Here is an 18,310-nt window from a genome sequence, read left to right as displayed (position 1 = left end):
GGACGAATTAAGCTGATTGTATGGATATGCAGATGCGGAATCACTAGACAGATCCATCTCCTTTCCTCTTCTCTTAATTCTTTTATTGTTTCATTTACTCCTGCCAGCCTTGGCATTATTCTCTAATAGCTTTTGCTTTCCTTTCTTATTTAAGTTACCTATGTTTATATTTGGGGGTTCGGAGTTCCTTCTGTGGGACCGTTATGATGTTTAAGTAATGTTTTGCAAGCTATATCCACTGGATAGGGGCTTTCCTATCTGGTGGGCCTATTTCCAGTGATTATGCATTAAGGTGGTCTCGATCTCAAAATCCTAGGTTTTATTGCTCCATATTATGATTCCAGGGGTGACTGTATGGATGGTCACCTCCCAGTGTTTATATTGTTCTTGTTTTTTATACCCATGCTATAGTGCATAATATGTCATCCTTGTCCAGTTCTGTTGGTGGCCAAGTGCTTACCTGTGACCTTAGAGAAGATCTAACCCAATTGCCAAGTATTTCTGTTGTTTTATTTCCCCCCACTTATGTACCATTTCCTGTTGTCTTTACAGAGCACGCAAGGATTGTTCGCTGCTCTGCACAGTGCCTTTTTTTTTTTGTTCTTCTCAAAATATGAATAAAAACGATTTAAACAGAAATCTTCCTGCTATCTTTGTTTACTTTGGAGCTTTGGCTGTTCCCAAGCACCATTTTATTACTCCCCCTGATGCATTCTGATTATTAGCAAATAATTGGGAAATACAGCAGCAGGAAGAACAGGACCTCCTTGTAGCAGCAGCAATACTGCTCACCTTGCAATTCAAGTACAGGGCTGTACCATCACAATCCCAATACTCTTAAAGTATTTTTTTTTTACTCCACAGCATCTTCCAAATGTCATCTTCAAAAACTAAATTCTGATAACAGTGATTTTAAAATCTCTCCAAGCTAAGTATAAATTTAGTTATATTCCTCTGCTCCCTAAATTTACAGGACCAAAATAATTGAAAAAAAAAAAACCTTATTGCTATGAAATAGGTTCACTTCTGGCCCTCTTTACCAACAAGCAATTTAGTATTTTAAGTGCTACCTATTTCTACCTGTCTCCGCCATTTTTCATTTAGGCCGGGTTCACACTAGCCGCGGACGCGGCTCGCAGCAAAGGGGCTGGTGCGCCCCTGTTCACCATTTCAGGTGCAAATCAGGTCCTAATTTTTGCCTGAATATGGACCTGAAACGGAGTCAAAGATGCACAAAGATGCCCCGGAGCTGTGTGAACTGGCTCCATTGAGAGCCGGTCACAGTCTCCTGTCATGCGAATTGGATGCGGGAAAACCTGTGTTCAGTTTTGCCTAAAATAGTCTAATAGTGGCACAACTTGACCCTATACTATGCTAATATCTATATATAATTTGTTGTTGTCCCACTTTCAATCACTATGCTCCACCCCGAAAGAGCTCTTAATAACATTTATTGGTTGAACTAGATGGTCTTGTGTCTTTTTTCAACCAGACTTACTATGCAACTATATGTAAGATACTATTGGAACACCCCTGTGAGGACACTCTAGCCTGTTATTCAGGGATCTCGTACAGCAAATGCTCATTTCCTGTGCAGCAGGTGCTCATTATGCGCATTTGCAGGATCATGAGCACAGAAGCCTAAAAATAAGCACAAGGACTAGAATGTGTGCGCAGATAAGCATTGGCGCATACACGTGTGCACGTGCGTGTAGACACAGGCATGTGCACGCATCCACAGATCGTGGCGCACGGCAGTCTATTTAAACTAAAAAACTGCCTGACCTCAGTGCTGGATTGTCTTCAGCTCTGGTTCCCGTGTTCTGGAATCATGGTTCTTGAAAGTCTGATAACCTTGTTTCTGACCCGGCTACGCCAGAAAACTTTCTTGGATCACCCTGCCTGTTATGTCTGCTACTTGCTTGTGTTTTACCGACCTTGGCTTGGATTTCTGACTACTTCTCCACCTGCTGACTTAGCACATGGTGTTGCTTGAAAACCCTGACTTTCCTCCTATTTAAAAACAAAAGCCTAATTTTAAATGATGGACCCAGAAGGGTTAGACTTCAGTGTTCCACCTCAGACTATTCACCAAACCAGCTACTACCCTTCCTTTTTAAAAGAAATCAGGATTGCTTTATTGAAAGAATAGCAATACAGGGTATATGAAAAAAAACATACAAACATAAACTGCATGACATTGTGTAACACAATAAAATGGGCATAAGAAAAAAAAAGGTAGACAATATCCAAACAATAATCAAGCAGTGAACCAATTGGACAATATGTATAAGAATACAATTATATCCGCAATGGGCCTATTCCAATGGGGAAGTGGGGGGAGCGGGGGGGTGAGGGAGAGGGGAGCCATAGAATACTACAATCTGTTAAACATGGGAAGGGGAAGGGGGCACATAAATTCACTCTACTAAGAGGTCTACGACAACTACACCTTGTCGAATTTCCAAGGCCAGCCACGATTAATATATGTCCACTTATACAGAGGTAATGCAGCATCAATCCTGGCTTCCCAAAACGACAAAGCAGAAGTAGGGGAGGACCACATGCTGAGAATTTTTTTTTGCATAAAATAATAGGTATGAAATCAATAGTTTACTATGGTGGGACCTTTAGATATCATTATGGATCCCCATCAGAGCCAACTCTGGTGACTGTCAAGGTCTTACCTTGCCCTCCTGTTGGTAGCCATCTTGGATATGTGCAGACTGCTGCCTCTTATAAACTCTGATTGCATCATCACTTGCCTGCTGCCTGGGTGTCACACAGTGATGATGCTGCACACCTGACTAGATCTATCACCTGACAGGTTGCAGTACTTGCCCTTGTGTTTTTGCTCCAAGCCTAGCAGTCTTCTGTTCTCCGTGTTCCTCCGTGTATGACCTGGCTTGGCTTGGCTGATGACTCTCCTGGCCCTTGACCCCGCATCGGCAGACTACCCGCTTCTGGACACGACCCCGGCTTGGATGGCTATCCGTTTCTGGACTTGACCCTGGCTTGTTCCTGCTCTCACTTCCTCACTCTTGCTGTGTGTTTATTGTTGTTTGCTCCAATAAACTGCTTTATGTTACCTGCATCCCCGTGTGGTCTGGTTTCCTTGCACCCTGACAGTGATATAGGGAACGATAACTCAAACTGAAGGTTGAGGAGCTCAAATACATCAGACCAGAAGGCAGAAATCTTTGGGCACTCCCAGGACATATGAAGATAAGTACTCAGCTGTGTCAGACAATGGTGACAGTGGGGGTCCCAATCCGGATATATTCTATGGGGTCTCACTGGAGTAAAATAAACATGATGTAAAAATTGTATTTGTATTAGTTTATCCCTAGAGAAGATTACCAGTTTGGGGGCATTGCTCCAGACAGTCCTCCAGCTACTACCCTTCTTCAAAAAAAAAATATCTAAGGGGTAAGATTGTAAGCCACAGGCCAGGCTGATCCAACCTCCATGCCTGCCAAGATCCATATTACATCTAGATGGAAAACGTTACAGCTATAGGCTTGATGCCATTATAAACTAAGTAAATAATGTCATGATCTATGAAAAATAAATGTGCTCAGAACAGACACAGTAGACCAAATTGGCAAGATCTGCCAGCCATGGATCAGTTATATGGGCTCTGCTGTCCACCATTCTCATCATATTTTTGTAACGGACAAGAAGCTATTAGGCTACTAGGCTGTTAATATTGGAACATTGTTATCATCATGTAGTTACAGCATAGATGTTTAGTTGTATTTTCTAAGCTTTCAAGTCTCTAAGCAAATCAAAATGGCAGTTCTGTGCAATAGAAAGGGTAGTATACTTACCTCTCTAGAGGCCCATGTTTCCTACCTTTCCTACATTTTGTGCTGCAGCATCCATCAGTCTCTTGCGAAGTGGACACTTAAAGAAGTGTCAGATGTTTCAAATGGCTGTGTCCCCCACTGTTTGTTGCGTTTCCTTCCACCCCTACCTCACTACAGTATAATTTATCACAGGTGTGAACATATTTTTGCTAATTTAATATAAATGTGTTTATGTAAGACAAAAAAAATCAGCAATTTTTTTCTGGTTAAATTTTTTTAAAATTAATACCTTACCGGTCACCAAACTGGACACTATTAGAGGCAGGACTAGCATCTGCAGCATCCTCATCAGCAGCTCTCCAGGAAAGGAAAAATATTTGACCTGTCGATAGGACATCTTATAGGGTCTCAAGGCAAAAGCCAACCCAATGCCTGGAAAATGATATCACATTGATTTAGACTAAAATGGCCAGGAAGTTTGTATGAATATTACAACTATTGTTTAAAATGCTGCATCATGACAAAGCTGAAAGCTTAAAAGGTAATTCCACTATAATAGCAATTGAAAAAATAGTAATATAGCGTATACAATTGCGACACAAGTCATATTGTAATTGAATGTTTAAAAATTACCTTTCATTTTCAATCTGCAGCTGCTGTAATTTTCTGAAAATGCAATGCAATATGGCTACCTGGAGTTGTTCTGTAAACAGAATGTGTACTTAACACATCCCAGAAACATAATTTCCTGCTTGAAATAAAAAAGGTGCGCGAACCAATATAAATGGATGTAGAAGCAGCACTGTGATGAATTTTAAATGTGAAAAGAATATAACATATAAGAAATAAGTTATAAAAGTGCGCTACTAAGTGAGCAAATTAACAATGGCATAACATCCAATGTGACAATATATACATGAAAAACAATATTCCAAATAGTGCAAGAAAATTAATATAGTGAAAAAAGCCTCTTTCATCTGGAAAGGGTGACCAAAATTGCCCAAAGTGATACGTGAAGGAGGTCCAGCTGCTGGAATGGCACTGGTATGTGTAAATGAGCTAAATTAGCCTCTTACCAAATAACAATCCACAAACGTGATATTTAAAACAAAGGTGCAATCATGTAGGTGACAACCGGTGATGTGAATGGACTCTTACCACAAACGAGGGAGAATGAAGCATATGCTGTGGTACCGAGGAATCCAATGATAGATCAGCCAAAGATGATAGGATATCCAGTGGGATGGATGGATCAAAATAGCTTCCTAACTATACGAGTACGGAAACTTCCGGGAATGAGAATTCCAGAGGGAAAACCACCATGGAAAGAAGGAAGGGACTGATAGTGCATTACCCACAAATTTTATTAAGCATATAAAAGATAAACACTTACAAACATCCGACGTTGGACAGCAAGTGCTCAAATAAAAATCATGGTCGCCTGCAGTGCGATCCGAAACGTATAGCAGCGCGGCTGGCCCCCGACACGTTTCTACTGAAGAGTCGGCTTCTGGGACCGGAGTCTGGTCCCAGAAGCTGACTGTTCAGTAGAAACGCGTCGGGGGGGAGCCAGGAAGTTTCCGTACTCGTATAGTGGATTGTTATTCGGTAAGAGGCTAATTTAGCTCATTTACACATACCAGTGCCATTCCAACAGCTGGACCTTCTTCACGTATCACTTTGGGCAATTTTGGTCACCCTTTGCAGATGAAAGAGACTTTTTTCACTATATTAATTTTCTTGCACTATTTGGAATATTTTTTCATACCAATGGGAACACGTCTAAATGGATGCATGCCCAGCAGATTTCCTCATTAGTGCCCTGTGCCATTAGACCCACTCAGCACAGAGGAACAAACAGTGATTTCTTCAGAATAACAAAAGTTAGGAATCTGCAACAAATCCTTGTAATGTACACAGATCTCCCATGTTTTTTTCTCGACAAAAGTGGAGTTACACTTTAATTCACTTCATGATTCATTTCTTGGTGTGTTAGTTAAAGATGGCCACAAGGTATATTGGGGAAAATTACCCTGAACCCATCATCTGCATCATGCAGCTATTCAAAGCAAATGATAGGTGAATAAGGAGGGGACCCCCTTGTGCACTTTGGAGATGTAAGAACAGGGCAACATTTAATCAATAAATTTGTTGGTTGGTTTGGTGAGATTTATTGAATGGCACCAACAGTACCAAGAATTGTTATTTTAATCCTTTATTATACTGTACACTGGTCAGCCATAACTTTATGATCAATCACCGTTTAAGTGAATAACTTTGATAATCTTGTTACAATGGTGAATTCTATGGGATATATTAGGCAGCAAGTGAACATATTGTCCATAAAGTTGATGTGGTAAAAGCAGAAATAATGGACATCGCAGTTTGTTGTGTATGGGGTTGTGTAGCCGCAGGCTGGTCAGGGTGCCCACACTAACCCGTGTCCACAGTCACAAGTGCCTACAATGGGCATAAAAGCATCATAACTGGACCATGGAGTGATGGAAGAGGGTGGCCTAGTCTGACAAATCACATTTTTATAACACAATTTGGATAGGTGAGTATACGTGCATTACTTACCTGGGGAAGAGAGGGCACTAGGACGCACTATGGGAAGAAGACAAGCTGCTAGAGGCACTATGTTTTGGGCAATGTTCTGCCTGTAAACCTTGCGTCTTGCTATTTATGCAGATGTTACTTTGACATGCATTACCTACATAAACATTGTTGTTCACCAAGTACACCCCTTGAGGGAAACAGTATTCCCTGATGACAGTGGCAGTGGATAATGCATTCTGCTACACTTCAAGAATGGATGCCCTCTCTCGCCCCTGTTTTTCGTCCTGTTATTCAAAAATGGATCAAGAAAGGTTTGAGGAACACAACAATGAGTTTGAGGTGTCGACTTGTCCTCCACATTCTCTAGATCTCAATCCAATCGAGCATCTGTAGGATGCGCTGGAAAAACAAGTCAGATCCATGGAGACTCCACCTTGCAACTTACAGGACTTTAGAGTGTTAGTTCACCTTTACAGAAAATCTGTAAAGATGATCTAACCCTTTCAAGGATCTGCTACTGACGGCTTGGTGCCAAATACCACAGCATACCTTCAGAAGTTTAGTTGTGTCCAAGCCTTAATGGGCCAGGGCTGTTTTGGCAGTAAAAGGGGGATCTACTCAAAGTAAGGTGGGTGGTCTTGAAGTTATGGCTGATTGGAGTACATTACCTGTCCACAAATGCCATAAAATACTACTGGATTAGCAATTTAGAAATATTCATACAACTCTTTCACTAAACAACACCAACTGCCAATGGCACCATTCCATAGGTGACAATGCAAGGAAAATTCAAGATGCTTTGAGTTGCCCAATTACCCATATGAATGATTTTGTAAGTGTAAGCTACAGTAAGACGTTCACTGAAATATTAGTGTCTTTCTTCTTCTAGCACAATTTGCATAAGTGAAAATAAAATTAAATACTAGATCTTTTGTACATACTCTGTTAAATACAACACATTTGGTTATTGGATCTATCATGCACAATCTGTAGACATGATCTTTATACAAAAAGGATAGGAATCACAGTAAAACAAAAGTAGAAAATACTGTACCCAGCACTACGGCTATGATGGTGAGTATTACAAAGGCATTCCGGCAGAGGAAAGCACGGATGCTTCCCATGGTCACTTTACGCATTTGCTTCCCAGCTCGCGAAGCCTGCTTCTGTATTGCATGTTGCCAGCTGTGTACACGGACTTCCGATTTTTCACCTTTGGCAGTATCATCTTTAAGAAACAAGCTGTCTGCATTTCCATCTTTTTCACTCATTCTGAGATAATGATGACTCCTGAAGTTACACTGAAAAAAAGATCAAACTTGATTAGTGTGTGACATTGTATGCTTAGCATTTTATGAAGGTAAATATTTGAGACGAGAAAAAAAAATATTAGTTACATCCATTTTATTGGACCACAGTGTTCCACTGTTCCTTGCAATGAATTAAACCAGCAAGTGGAAGTAGTACATTATCCATAGGCAGCTGATGAACCACTTGGCATAAACGGTGTCTGGCTGCCCTCGCCCATCTTCTTCCCAATCATTAAAAAAAAAACACACTCGGTTGTAATAAGCATGTATGTTAATGGAATAATAAATGATTGTTTAGTGGACAGTTTATGCCTGCACACCATATTGCCATCTATTGTCAAAATAATTTGTAGAACAAGATCTATCTATGTAGCATACATAATATCCATGGGCATCCAAATAAAAAAACTTTTTAGACATACAAGGCATACTGTACAGCAGGGGTCGGGAACCTTTTTGGCTGAGAGAGCCAAGAAGAACACCACATATTTTCAAATGTAATTCCGTGAGAGCCATACACTATACAGGTCCCTCTCAAAAAATTAGCATATTGTGATAAAGTTCATTATTTTCTGTAATGTACTGATAAACATTAGACTTTCATCTATTTTAGATTCATTACACACAACTGAAGTAGTGCAAGCCTTTTACTGTTTTAATATTGATGATTTTGGCATACAGCTCAAGAAAACCCAAAATTCCTATCTCAAAAAATTAGCATATCATGAAAAGGTTCTCTAAACGAGCTATTAACCTAATCATCTGAATCAACTAATTAACTCTAAACACCTGCAAAAGATTCCTGAGGCTTTTAAAAACTCCCAGCCTGGTTCATTACTCAAAACCGCAATCATGGGTAAGACTGCCGACCTGACTGCTGTCCAGAAGGCCATCATTGACACCCTCAAGCAAGAGGGTAAGACACAGAAAGAAATTTCTGAACGAATAGGCTGTTCCCAGAGTGCTGTATCAAGGCACCTCAGTGGGAAGTCTGTGGGAAGGAAAAAGTGTGGCAGAAAACGCTGCACAACGAGAAGAGGTGACCGGACCCTGAGGAAGACTGGGGAGAGGGAAATGCCAAAATGCCTGAAGTCCAGTGTCAAGTACCCACAGTCAGTGATGGTCTGGGGTGCCATGTCAGCTGCTGGTGTTGGTCCACTGTGTTTTATCAAAGGCAAGGTCAATGCAGCTAGCTATCAGGAGATTTTGGAGCACTTCATGCTTTCATCTGCTGAAAAGCTTTATGGAGATGAAGATTTCATTTTTCAGCACGACCTGGCACCTGCTCACAGTGCCAAAACCACTGGTAAATGGTTTACTGACCATGGTAATACTGTGCTCAATTGGTCTGCCAACTCTCCTGACCTGAACCCCATAGAGAATCTGTGGGATGTTGTGAAGAGAAAGTTGAGAGACGCAAGACCCAACACTCTGGATGAGCTCAAGGCCGCTATCGAAGCATCCTGGGCCCCCATAACACCTCAGCAGTGCCACAGGCTGATTGCCTCCATGCCACGCCGCATTGAAGCAGTCATTTCTGCAAAAGGATTCCCGACCAAGTATTGAGTGCATAACTGAACATAATTTTTTGAAGGTTGACTTTTTTTGTATTAAAAACACTTTTCTTTTATTGGTCGGATGAAATATGCTAATTTTTTGAGATAGGAATTTTGAGTTTTCATGAGCTGTATGCCAAAATTATCAATATTAAAACAATAAAAGGCTTGCACTACTTCAGTTGTGTGTAATGAATCTAAAATATATGAAAGTCTAATGTTTATCAGTACATTACAGAAAATAATGAACTTTATCACAATATGCTAATTTTTTGAGAGGGACCTGTATTTCAGGGGTCGGGAACCTTTATTTAATATTTATATTCATGGGCCGCAGCTATACAGTGAGTAGATGGAGTCGTGTGAAAGTGCCTGGAGTCTGGTCGGGAAGAGAGCAGAGCAGGCAGGTATGCAATGAGGCCAGAGTGGTAAAGCGCCTGCAGGCCTGCGAATGATGGAGGTGCGTATAGGCCCTGAGAAAATGGCGGCCGGCTGCTGAAGGCCTCAGAAGTGGATGTGAGAGCCACCTCCCACGGGTCCCCGGGTGTCAGAGGGAAAGGAGATCGTGTCTGTCGGAGCACAGGGAGCGGATGGCAGGTCTCCTTACCGGGCGGTGATTGACAAGGCCCTCAGATGCACAGCACACGAGCCAGCGGTGGTACCGCGAGTAGGCTGCGGGGTCCGTAGCACGGCAATCCAGTCACCCAGAGACAGTGGGTAGCCCACAAGCGTACCGTCGATGGGTGCAGAAATCTCCTTGGCACTGGGCACAGCTACGTGGATGGCACTGGATTGAGTGGTAGACGCGCTGGAACTCTGGGAATACACGTCCAGCGCGGCTCACGTCCAGACACGCCCCCCTTTATTAAAGATTTGTCTGCGAGCCAGATGCAGCCATCAAAAGAGCCACGTCTGGCTCGCAAGCCATAGGTTCCCTACCCCTGCTGTACAGTAATAAGACTGGTATAATATCAGATCATTACAAAATGGACACATCATATCTAAAACGCATTTATTTAACCATAAAACCTTATCGAAGCATTGCTAGGGTCAAGAATGGGAAACAGAGTCCTTTAAAAGGACAAAAAGGTTGCACTGACCCAAGGTAAGCAGTGGTGGTAAAATATGTCTGTGCCAAGCTTACAGGGTGAATTTACAGCCAAAAAACACCCGCTAATAATTAGCAGGTGAGTCAGCGCTCCACTGGCCAAACAAACAGTCATATAAGTCCATGAAAGACAATTGCAGTGGATGGTAATCTTGATAGGAGAAAGGACACATGCATTCACCGGCAGCTCCTCGGTGGCTCATGGGATCCCCTCAAAGGCATGTAACAAATAGAAGAGGGCACCAGATCAGTAAAAGCAAAATAAAAAGTGTAATTTATGAAATATCACTTACATGTAATCAGGCTGTAAACTGCACCGAGGGCTGGTATAGTTGCTCAGCTCAAAGTGGTGGACTGGAGGACAATTGGAGGTCCCCTCTCTCGTTCTGTCTGCTTGTGCACACAGCTGCAGTGGTGTGTGTCAGAGCCCTGGATGCCGCTGGCTCTCCCTGCGGCCATTCCCGGTCTGTGCCTGCAATTGCCCTCCAGTCCACCACTTTCAGATGACCAACTATACCAGCCCTGTGTGCAGTTTACAGCCTGTTTACATGTAAGTGATACTTAATAAATTACACTTTTTATTTTGCTTATACTGATCTGGCGCCCTCTTCTATTTGTTACAAAGTGAATTTAGGCTCACAATACATTCAGTGACAGACAACACACACTTAAGCAGCTCATAAATGAGTCAATTTTTTTCTATTGTGGATGAATCCTCCCCACTGAGGTATTGTATTCTGCTAGTGGGGAAAATCCGACAGACTGGTTGAACAAAAGGCGATTGGTAAATCAACTTTTGTACGGGATATTTCATTGTTTGGTAGCTTCACTATGGCTACCATACATGTATGAATTTTATTTGGCATTAAGCCTTTTATGAATTGTCAATAAAATATATATTTTTTTATACTAATACAAGTTTAACCACTTTAGCCCCAGCCCTATTTCGGACACTTTTTGTTCACAAGTTAAAACCAGTATTTTTTCCTAGAAAACTACTTAGAACCCCCAAACATTATATATATTTTTTTAGCAAAGACTCTGGAGAATAAAATGTCGGTCATTGCAAAATTTTTTGTCACGCGGTATTTGCGCAGCGGTCTTTAAAACGCCATTTTTTTGGAAAAAATTTGAAAAATCACATTTCACTGCATTTAAAAAATACTAAACAGTAAAGTTAGCCCATTTTTTTTGTATATTGTGAAAGATGATGTCACGCCAAGTAAATAGATACCAAACATGTTACGGTTTAAAATTGCGCCCCCCCGTGGGATGGCGACAAACTACGGTCAATAGAGATCTCAATCTGCGACGCTTTAAATTTATTTAACGGTTACCAGTTTAGAGTTAGAGTGTAGCTCTTTTTTTTTAATTATTGCCCACGCTCTGGCGATCGCGGCGATACCTCACATGGTTTGAACAGCGATTTCATTTGCGGCTCGACTTGCGTATACGTTTTTTTTTTGTGCGCGAGCTAACGGTGACGGGGACGGCTAAATTTTTTTTTTTTTTTTTCCTATTTATTTTTTCTTTTTTTTTAAACTTTATTACAGGTTTTTAAAAAAAAAAAAAAATCTGATCACTTTTATTGCTGTCACAAGCAATGTAAACATCCCTGGTGACAGCAATATGTTGTGACAGGTACACTTTATGGAGGGATCGAGGGTCTAAAAGACCCTAGACCCCTCCACTACACTTCCCTGTATGCAAAACGCAGAAAACGGCATTTTTGCATACAGCCGTTTTTCAAATCTGCCGCCTTTTGCAGCACAGTAACCCGGACGTGACGTCATGGACGCCGCCTCCGGGTTACGTCATCGGAGACCCGATCGATGCCGTTTCCGGCATTCATCGGGACTCCATCCAGCCGGCGGACGTGCCGGCTGGGTGCTCGGGGCTCCCGGTGGGACGGTAGCCCCGAGCAAAGCCGCGGAAGGCGGCGGGAGGGGGGGGACGTCCCCTCCCGCCCCCCCGGGTAACGATCGAGCGGCTCCCGAGCCGCATCGATCATTACCGACGGAAAGCCGACCGTCGGCTTCAAACAACGGTACCGGGATGATGCCTCTAGCTAGAGGCATCATCCCGGTATAACCACTCAAAGTCAGCCGACGTAGAGGTTACGTGACTGGTAGTAAAGTGGTTAACTTAACCACATGCCGACCACCGCAAGTACATATACTGCGGCAGTCAGCCCCTCACAGGCAAAGTGACTTATGGGTACGTCACTAGCCTGTGAGGCTCTGGGGAGTGAGCGCGCGCCGCCGGAGGCGCGCTCCCGCTCGCTCATGGACCCCCCCACGCGTGTGCCCGGTGGACCCGATGTCCGTCGGGCACTCACGATCGTCCGTGACAGAGGGAGAAAGGCAGGCGGCTGATTTAAACAAGCCGCCTGTCATTCTCCCCTGTGTAAGAACAGTGATCATACGGTTCTACTATGTAGGACCGTTGATCACTGTTCCTACAGCTCAAGCCACAGCCAATCACAGTTAGAATCACGCCCCTAGGGACACACACACAGCCCCTCCCTCTCAAAAAAGTTAACCCCTTCACTACCAGTGTCATTTTACAGTAACAGTGCAGATCGCCGCCATTACGCGTTAAAAAAAAAACAACAAAAATGACAAAAATCTTTCCCTTTGTTAGTAAACGCGATAACTTTTGCGCAAACCAATCAAAATACGCTTTTTACGATTTTTTTTACCAAACATATGAAGCATAAAACAAATTGGCCGAAAATGTTAAAAAAATTTGATTTTTACATTTTTTTGGGAATTTCATATAAATAAATGTGAAAAATATTGTTATTTTTGCAAAATTTACGCTTTTTCTTTGTTTATAGCACATGATCAAAAAATTGCACGGGTGATCAAATACCACCAAAAGAAAGCTCTGTTTGTGGGAAAAAAAGGACGTCAAATTCGTTTAGATACAGCATCGCAAGACCACGCAATTGTCCGTTAAAGTCACGCACTGCCGAATCGCAAAATACCCCCTGCTCAGGAAGGGGGTAAAATCTTCCGGGGCTTAAGTGGTTAATACATTGCTGCTAAAAAAAAAAACCCTGGGGTAACTTCTTCTGCCTTGTTCTAATCAACTTTTGTATAACCAGGCTGCCCATGCCTGGTTCAAAATTTGGCCGGTCCCTGTTAAACTGGCTGAATTTTAACCCATGTATAACTGGCTTTAGCGTGCACTTATTGCATATGCACTAATATGAAGATCTGAGATGTCCTGACAGTCAGATGTCAATGCATCTCTGTTCACCTCTACGATGCACAGTGGTTTCAGTAGGACTCGTCACATGTCAGCACACATCTGCACATTAGTGGACCAAAAATACAGCTGTATGTATATTATTATTTGCTGATGTGGCGATATGTGACAATATATAATACAGTATGTTCTGTGGTAATCTCCACTCACCATAGAAATAAACAGTTTTGAGCTGTAAAAAATACACAAAGTAATTTAAAGCCTAATTGCAATAAATAAATTACCTAAGTCACACGTGTAGCACAAGCAACATTTTCCAATGTAAGCGGCCTCAATGGGTGCATTGACATTCATATGTGCAGGTACGTGGAGGCGGGGTGGGCTCCAAATGTTTTGGTCTTTTAGACCCCTGAAGTCTCATCTGCCTCTCCATTGGAGCTAATGGAGAGCAGATGACACTCTATTAGCTCCTTTCAAGGCCTAAAGCCCCGTACACACGAAAAGAAATTCGGCCGGGAAATTTCGTCCGAAGACCGATCTGCCGATTTTCAGGCTTGTTAGTTTGGTGCTTTCGACAGCCGACTCCGATTTTTCGGCTGACAAAATCCTGGTGTGCAGGCATTAAAATTTTTGTCCTCCGTCAAAACACGTCCGATTTTCGTCTCATTAGTACAGATTTCGATGGGGAAAAATCTTATGAGCAAGACTAGGCATGCTCAGAGATGAAAGAACACATAGAAAGCAATCCAACACATGACATCACTTCTGAAGTAGAATTCTGTCGTACGGGAAAATTTGTGTGCAGTCTAGAGCACATTTCAACCAACGGACACCACTCTGGACAAAAGACGGACGACCGGTCGGCGGAAATTCGTACCGTGTGTACGAGGCTTAAGTGACCAGAGAAAATTTCACCTGAAGCTGGGTTCTCTGCAGCTAGGGTAGGTCAGAGTCAGAGTAGACCCTGGGTGGTCTCATTTTCCTCCATCTAGCAACACCTGTCAGGTGAGGAGGAAGGGTTGGTCAGGGGGGCAGACACCCAGGGGTCAGAAAAAGCGATTAGTCAGCTTCTGAAAGATACACACACTCCCAACCTTTTTAGAAGCCAGGAGTGTGTGTAAAACCCCTGCTGCCACCAATGTAAGCCTTACGTCGATAGCAGTAAAAAGGTAAAAGGGTTAAAGCCCAAATTAACTTTTAGTTTAAATCGGCAAAATACATTTCAGGTGCATCAAAATAAAAGGTCCGCAATGTCCTACAGTTAATTTTCTTTCTAAAGCAGCCAGAGTAGAAAAACCCTTTATCCTCCCAGGTGCTAACAGAATGAGATCCTTGCTTTTTGTAAAGAGCAGTTATCTTATTACACAGTTCCAGCACACTCCCTATTGCTCTGCAATCAGCAAAGCTCCCACTGATTGGAATGCTCTGCTTTTGACTCAGCAGGGAGCATGTAGGTTTTCTGCAAAGGAATTGCTGCCTCCCTACACATAGCAAGGGTCCCAATCTGCAGCATGCGGACAGAGGACAGGCTTTTCCACTCAGGCTGTGGCTGATTTATATTTGTTTTTTTTTTTTAAAGACTTTACACATCTTTTTTTTTTTGATGCATTTGGAATGCATTTAATTGATTAAAAGTGAATGTTCTTTCAGGCTTTAAATTAACCCAACTGCCCCCACAAGTCCTATACTCATCTGAGATTATGGCTGCATAGCCTTAACAATGCTGCACATCATCCTGTCTACTGCATGCTGCCATCTCTATTCAACCCTTTACAGATTTGGAATGCTGTACTCAGTATACAGTACACACCCTCTATTAGGACTGAAGGAGGATTGTGTGCAATTACACTTTAAATAAGCAGCAGTTAGTGCTCAAAGAGCCCTAAAAGGAGGTGGGAGCATTAGGCTAAATGTCTCCTTTAAAGCATAGTTCCACCCAAAAGTGGAACTTCCACTCATTTGCTTCCTCCCAAACCCCCCCCCCCCCCCGCCGTTGCCATATTTGGCATCTTTCAGGGGGCAGGGGGGGAACGGGTACCTGTTTTTGACAGGTACCCTTCCCCACTTCCAGGAGACGGCGCCGCTGCGCTGTCCTTCGGAAGTTTGACCCCCTCCTCCTTCCCCCGCTGAGCCAATCCGAATGCCCGTGAAGCCGGCAATGGCAGCGGCAGCACCCGACAGCTGATGGAAACATTGGCTGCGGTGCCGACATTGCTGGACTCCAGGACAGGTAAGTGTCCTAATATTAAAAATCAACAGCTACAGTATGTGTAGCTGCTGACTTTTAATATTTGGAGGGGGAGGCTGGAACACTGCTTTAAATAGATGATGTACCCTTCTCCACATATAGCATTCCTATTATTTCTCCCTTAGCAAGGATGCCCACCTGTTAAAGATAGAATGTACCACTTTTGGTAAGTTTCTGATGCTGGATTTGTAAGGTAACAGCTTTATTTGACCAGGTTCCATACATGCTAACTGGCTGTACTGCACAGATGGCAATGCTTGGAAAATCGAAACTTTTCTACTATGAACAGGGTCCATATGGATTTTTATTATCTATATCAAAATTCCAAGGTTTGGGGATTTTTATGCAGCTAAAAATGCCTCTGGTTTTAAAACGTGATAAAAATCAATTGTAAAATAAGCACATTGGTTAAGTGGTCAGCACTTCTGCCTGGCAGTTTTAGGGTTGGTCAGTTGAAACATCAACCACGGAACTACCTGCCTGGAGTTTGCATGTTCTCCCTGGGCTTGCGTGGTTTTCCTCCCACACTCCAAAGAAATGCTGGTATGTCAATTGGCTCCTGTCTAACTTGGTCCTAGTGTGTGTGTATGTATGAACATGGGCCAGGGACCTTAAATTGTAAGCTCTTTGAGGGAAGGGACTCATGTGAATGTACAATATACTGCATATGTAAAGTGCTGCGTAAATTGTTGGCACTATATAAATACCTGAAATAAACACTTTTTCAAAACTTCAAGTCAACATTCTTTGAAAAGCAGAAATTGAAGAGGGGCTAAAGAGAGACCGATTAAAAGAAAAGTATGGGAATCATTGTTTTTTAAGAACCATACTTAGGTGGATGCAGTATCTGTCCCTAGCTGGCTCCAGCACTAAGAAGCAAGCGATCGAACACCACTGATTGCTTGGTTCTCAGAGCTCCCTGAGCAGAAAGCTGGCGACTGTCAGTCACCGCTGTCTGCACTGACCCCCCCGCTCACGTGCTTACTGGAACGCTGGGCTGTGGAGGGGGCCTCCAGCTCAGGCTCTCAGCGGCTTGCTGAGAAGCTGAGCCGAGTGCCAGTCCAAGCATGTGGGCGGATCCTGACCGTAGGGTTCGCGATCTTTCCCGAGCCTGGGTTGGCTCTGTGATGTCAGCCAACAGCGGGCTTTTGCTGTCAGCTGAAAACGGGTCACAGGAATGCAAAACTGACGGTACTCCTGGGATCCACAGGAGAAGTACAGCCAGATGAGCTTTGGTAATACTTCTCCTTTAAGTAACAAACTATACAATATATCCTGGAATTATTAAAAAAAAAAAAAAAAAAAGAGGCTAGCATACTTAAAGCGGACCTTCATTTACATCCTTTTCCCCTCTCTTATACAATTAAATAGCAAATGTTTTTTTATTTGGGGAGGGAAAGGAAGGGCTAAGTGGCTTTTCAGAGGGACCCAGTCCCCCACTTCCTACTTTCTATGACTTTACCCATAATAACTTGCTAAAAAATAATTTTACTTAGCAAGGAACATACATTTCACATTAATAGTTATTCTACCAAAATAGGTGCGTGCTGTAAATGCCTCCAGCATTGTTCCTGTTTCTTCTTGCAGGAGGCTGCCATTTTGCTGAAGCCCATAGCCCCTGAATAGCAGTAAATATTTAGTAAATATTTAGGCTGTCAACAGTTTGGCCACTAGTGCCTCTGATTTTTGACACAGTGCCTAAAAATAGAGAGCAACTGAGCATGTGCAGAGCAGGGTAGGACAGTATATTACTGGATTTTAAACCCTATAGGCACTTATTTTTAACCACTTGCTGACCGCTCACATTGAGCGTACTGCGGCAAAGCGGCTCGTTATCGTCCAGCGACGTAGACCTACGTCGCTGGACTCCACCCCTTGTGGGCGCCGGGCGCCGCCGGAGGCTTGCTCCTGCTTTATTCAGACACAACGGGAGTCGGGCCATAGGAGGAGAGGCGGTGATTACTGCCGCTCTTCCCCGATCGTCGGGAATCGAGTGAGGAGGTCCGCCCGCTTGTGTAAACAATGCGGGCGGATCTCCTATGTGACAGACAGTCACAGATTAAAGGATTCAGCATAGCTGAACCTGCGATCTGTGCCTGTGTCACTCAGTCCCCTCCCCCCAAACACGTCAGTAAGCACCAGGCATACAATTATCCCCTAGATCACCAATAAAGTTAACCCCTTCCCTGCTAGTGTCATTATTACAGTAACGGTGCATATTTATAGCACTGATTATTGTAGTAATGTCACTGGTACCCCCAAAATTGTCAAAAATGTCAGTTAGGGGTCCGATCTGTCCGCTGCAATGTCGCAGTCCCGCAAAAAAATTGCAGTTCGCCGCCAGATCGCCGTCATTACTAGTTGAAAAAAACAATAAAAATTACATACATTTCCCGTAGTTAGTAAACGCAATAACTTTTGCGCAAACCAAAATACGCTTATTGCGACTTTTTTTTACCAAAAATATGTAGCAGAAAACAAATTGGCCTAAAATGTTAAAAAAATTT

General features: G+C 42.9%; 1 protein-coding gene across 1 annotated transcript in view; it reads right to left on the bottom strand.

Moving 5' to 3' along the window:
* The window catches only part of LOC309565875 (excitatory amino acid transporter 1-like), a 62,017-nt gene extending 54,374 nt beyond the window's left edge, over window positions 1-7,643 (bottom strand). The window contains exons 1-2 of the mRNA XM_082270890.1: window positions 7,423-7,643; window positions 4,104-4,241 (exon numbers count right to left, since the gene is read on the bottom strand). Coding sequence (XP_082127016.1) covers window positions 4,104-4,241; window positions 7,423-7,639 — 355 coding nt within the window. The 5' untranslated portion in view covers window positions 7,640-7,643. The remainder of the gene's footprint in view (window positions 1-4,103; window positions 4,242-7,422) is intronic.
* Between the last annotated feature and the right edge of the window lie 10,667 nt (window positions 7,644-18,310).

Source organism: Pelophylax lessonae (assembly GCF_965119305.1).
Source record: "Pelophylax lessonae genome assembly, chromosome: 1".
Taxonomy (NCBI): domain Eukaryota; kingdom Metazoa; phylum Chordata; class Amphibia; order Anura; family Ranidae; genus Pelophylax; species Pelophylax lessonae.
This window is presented reverse-complemented; position numbering and strand designations above follow the sequence as displayed.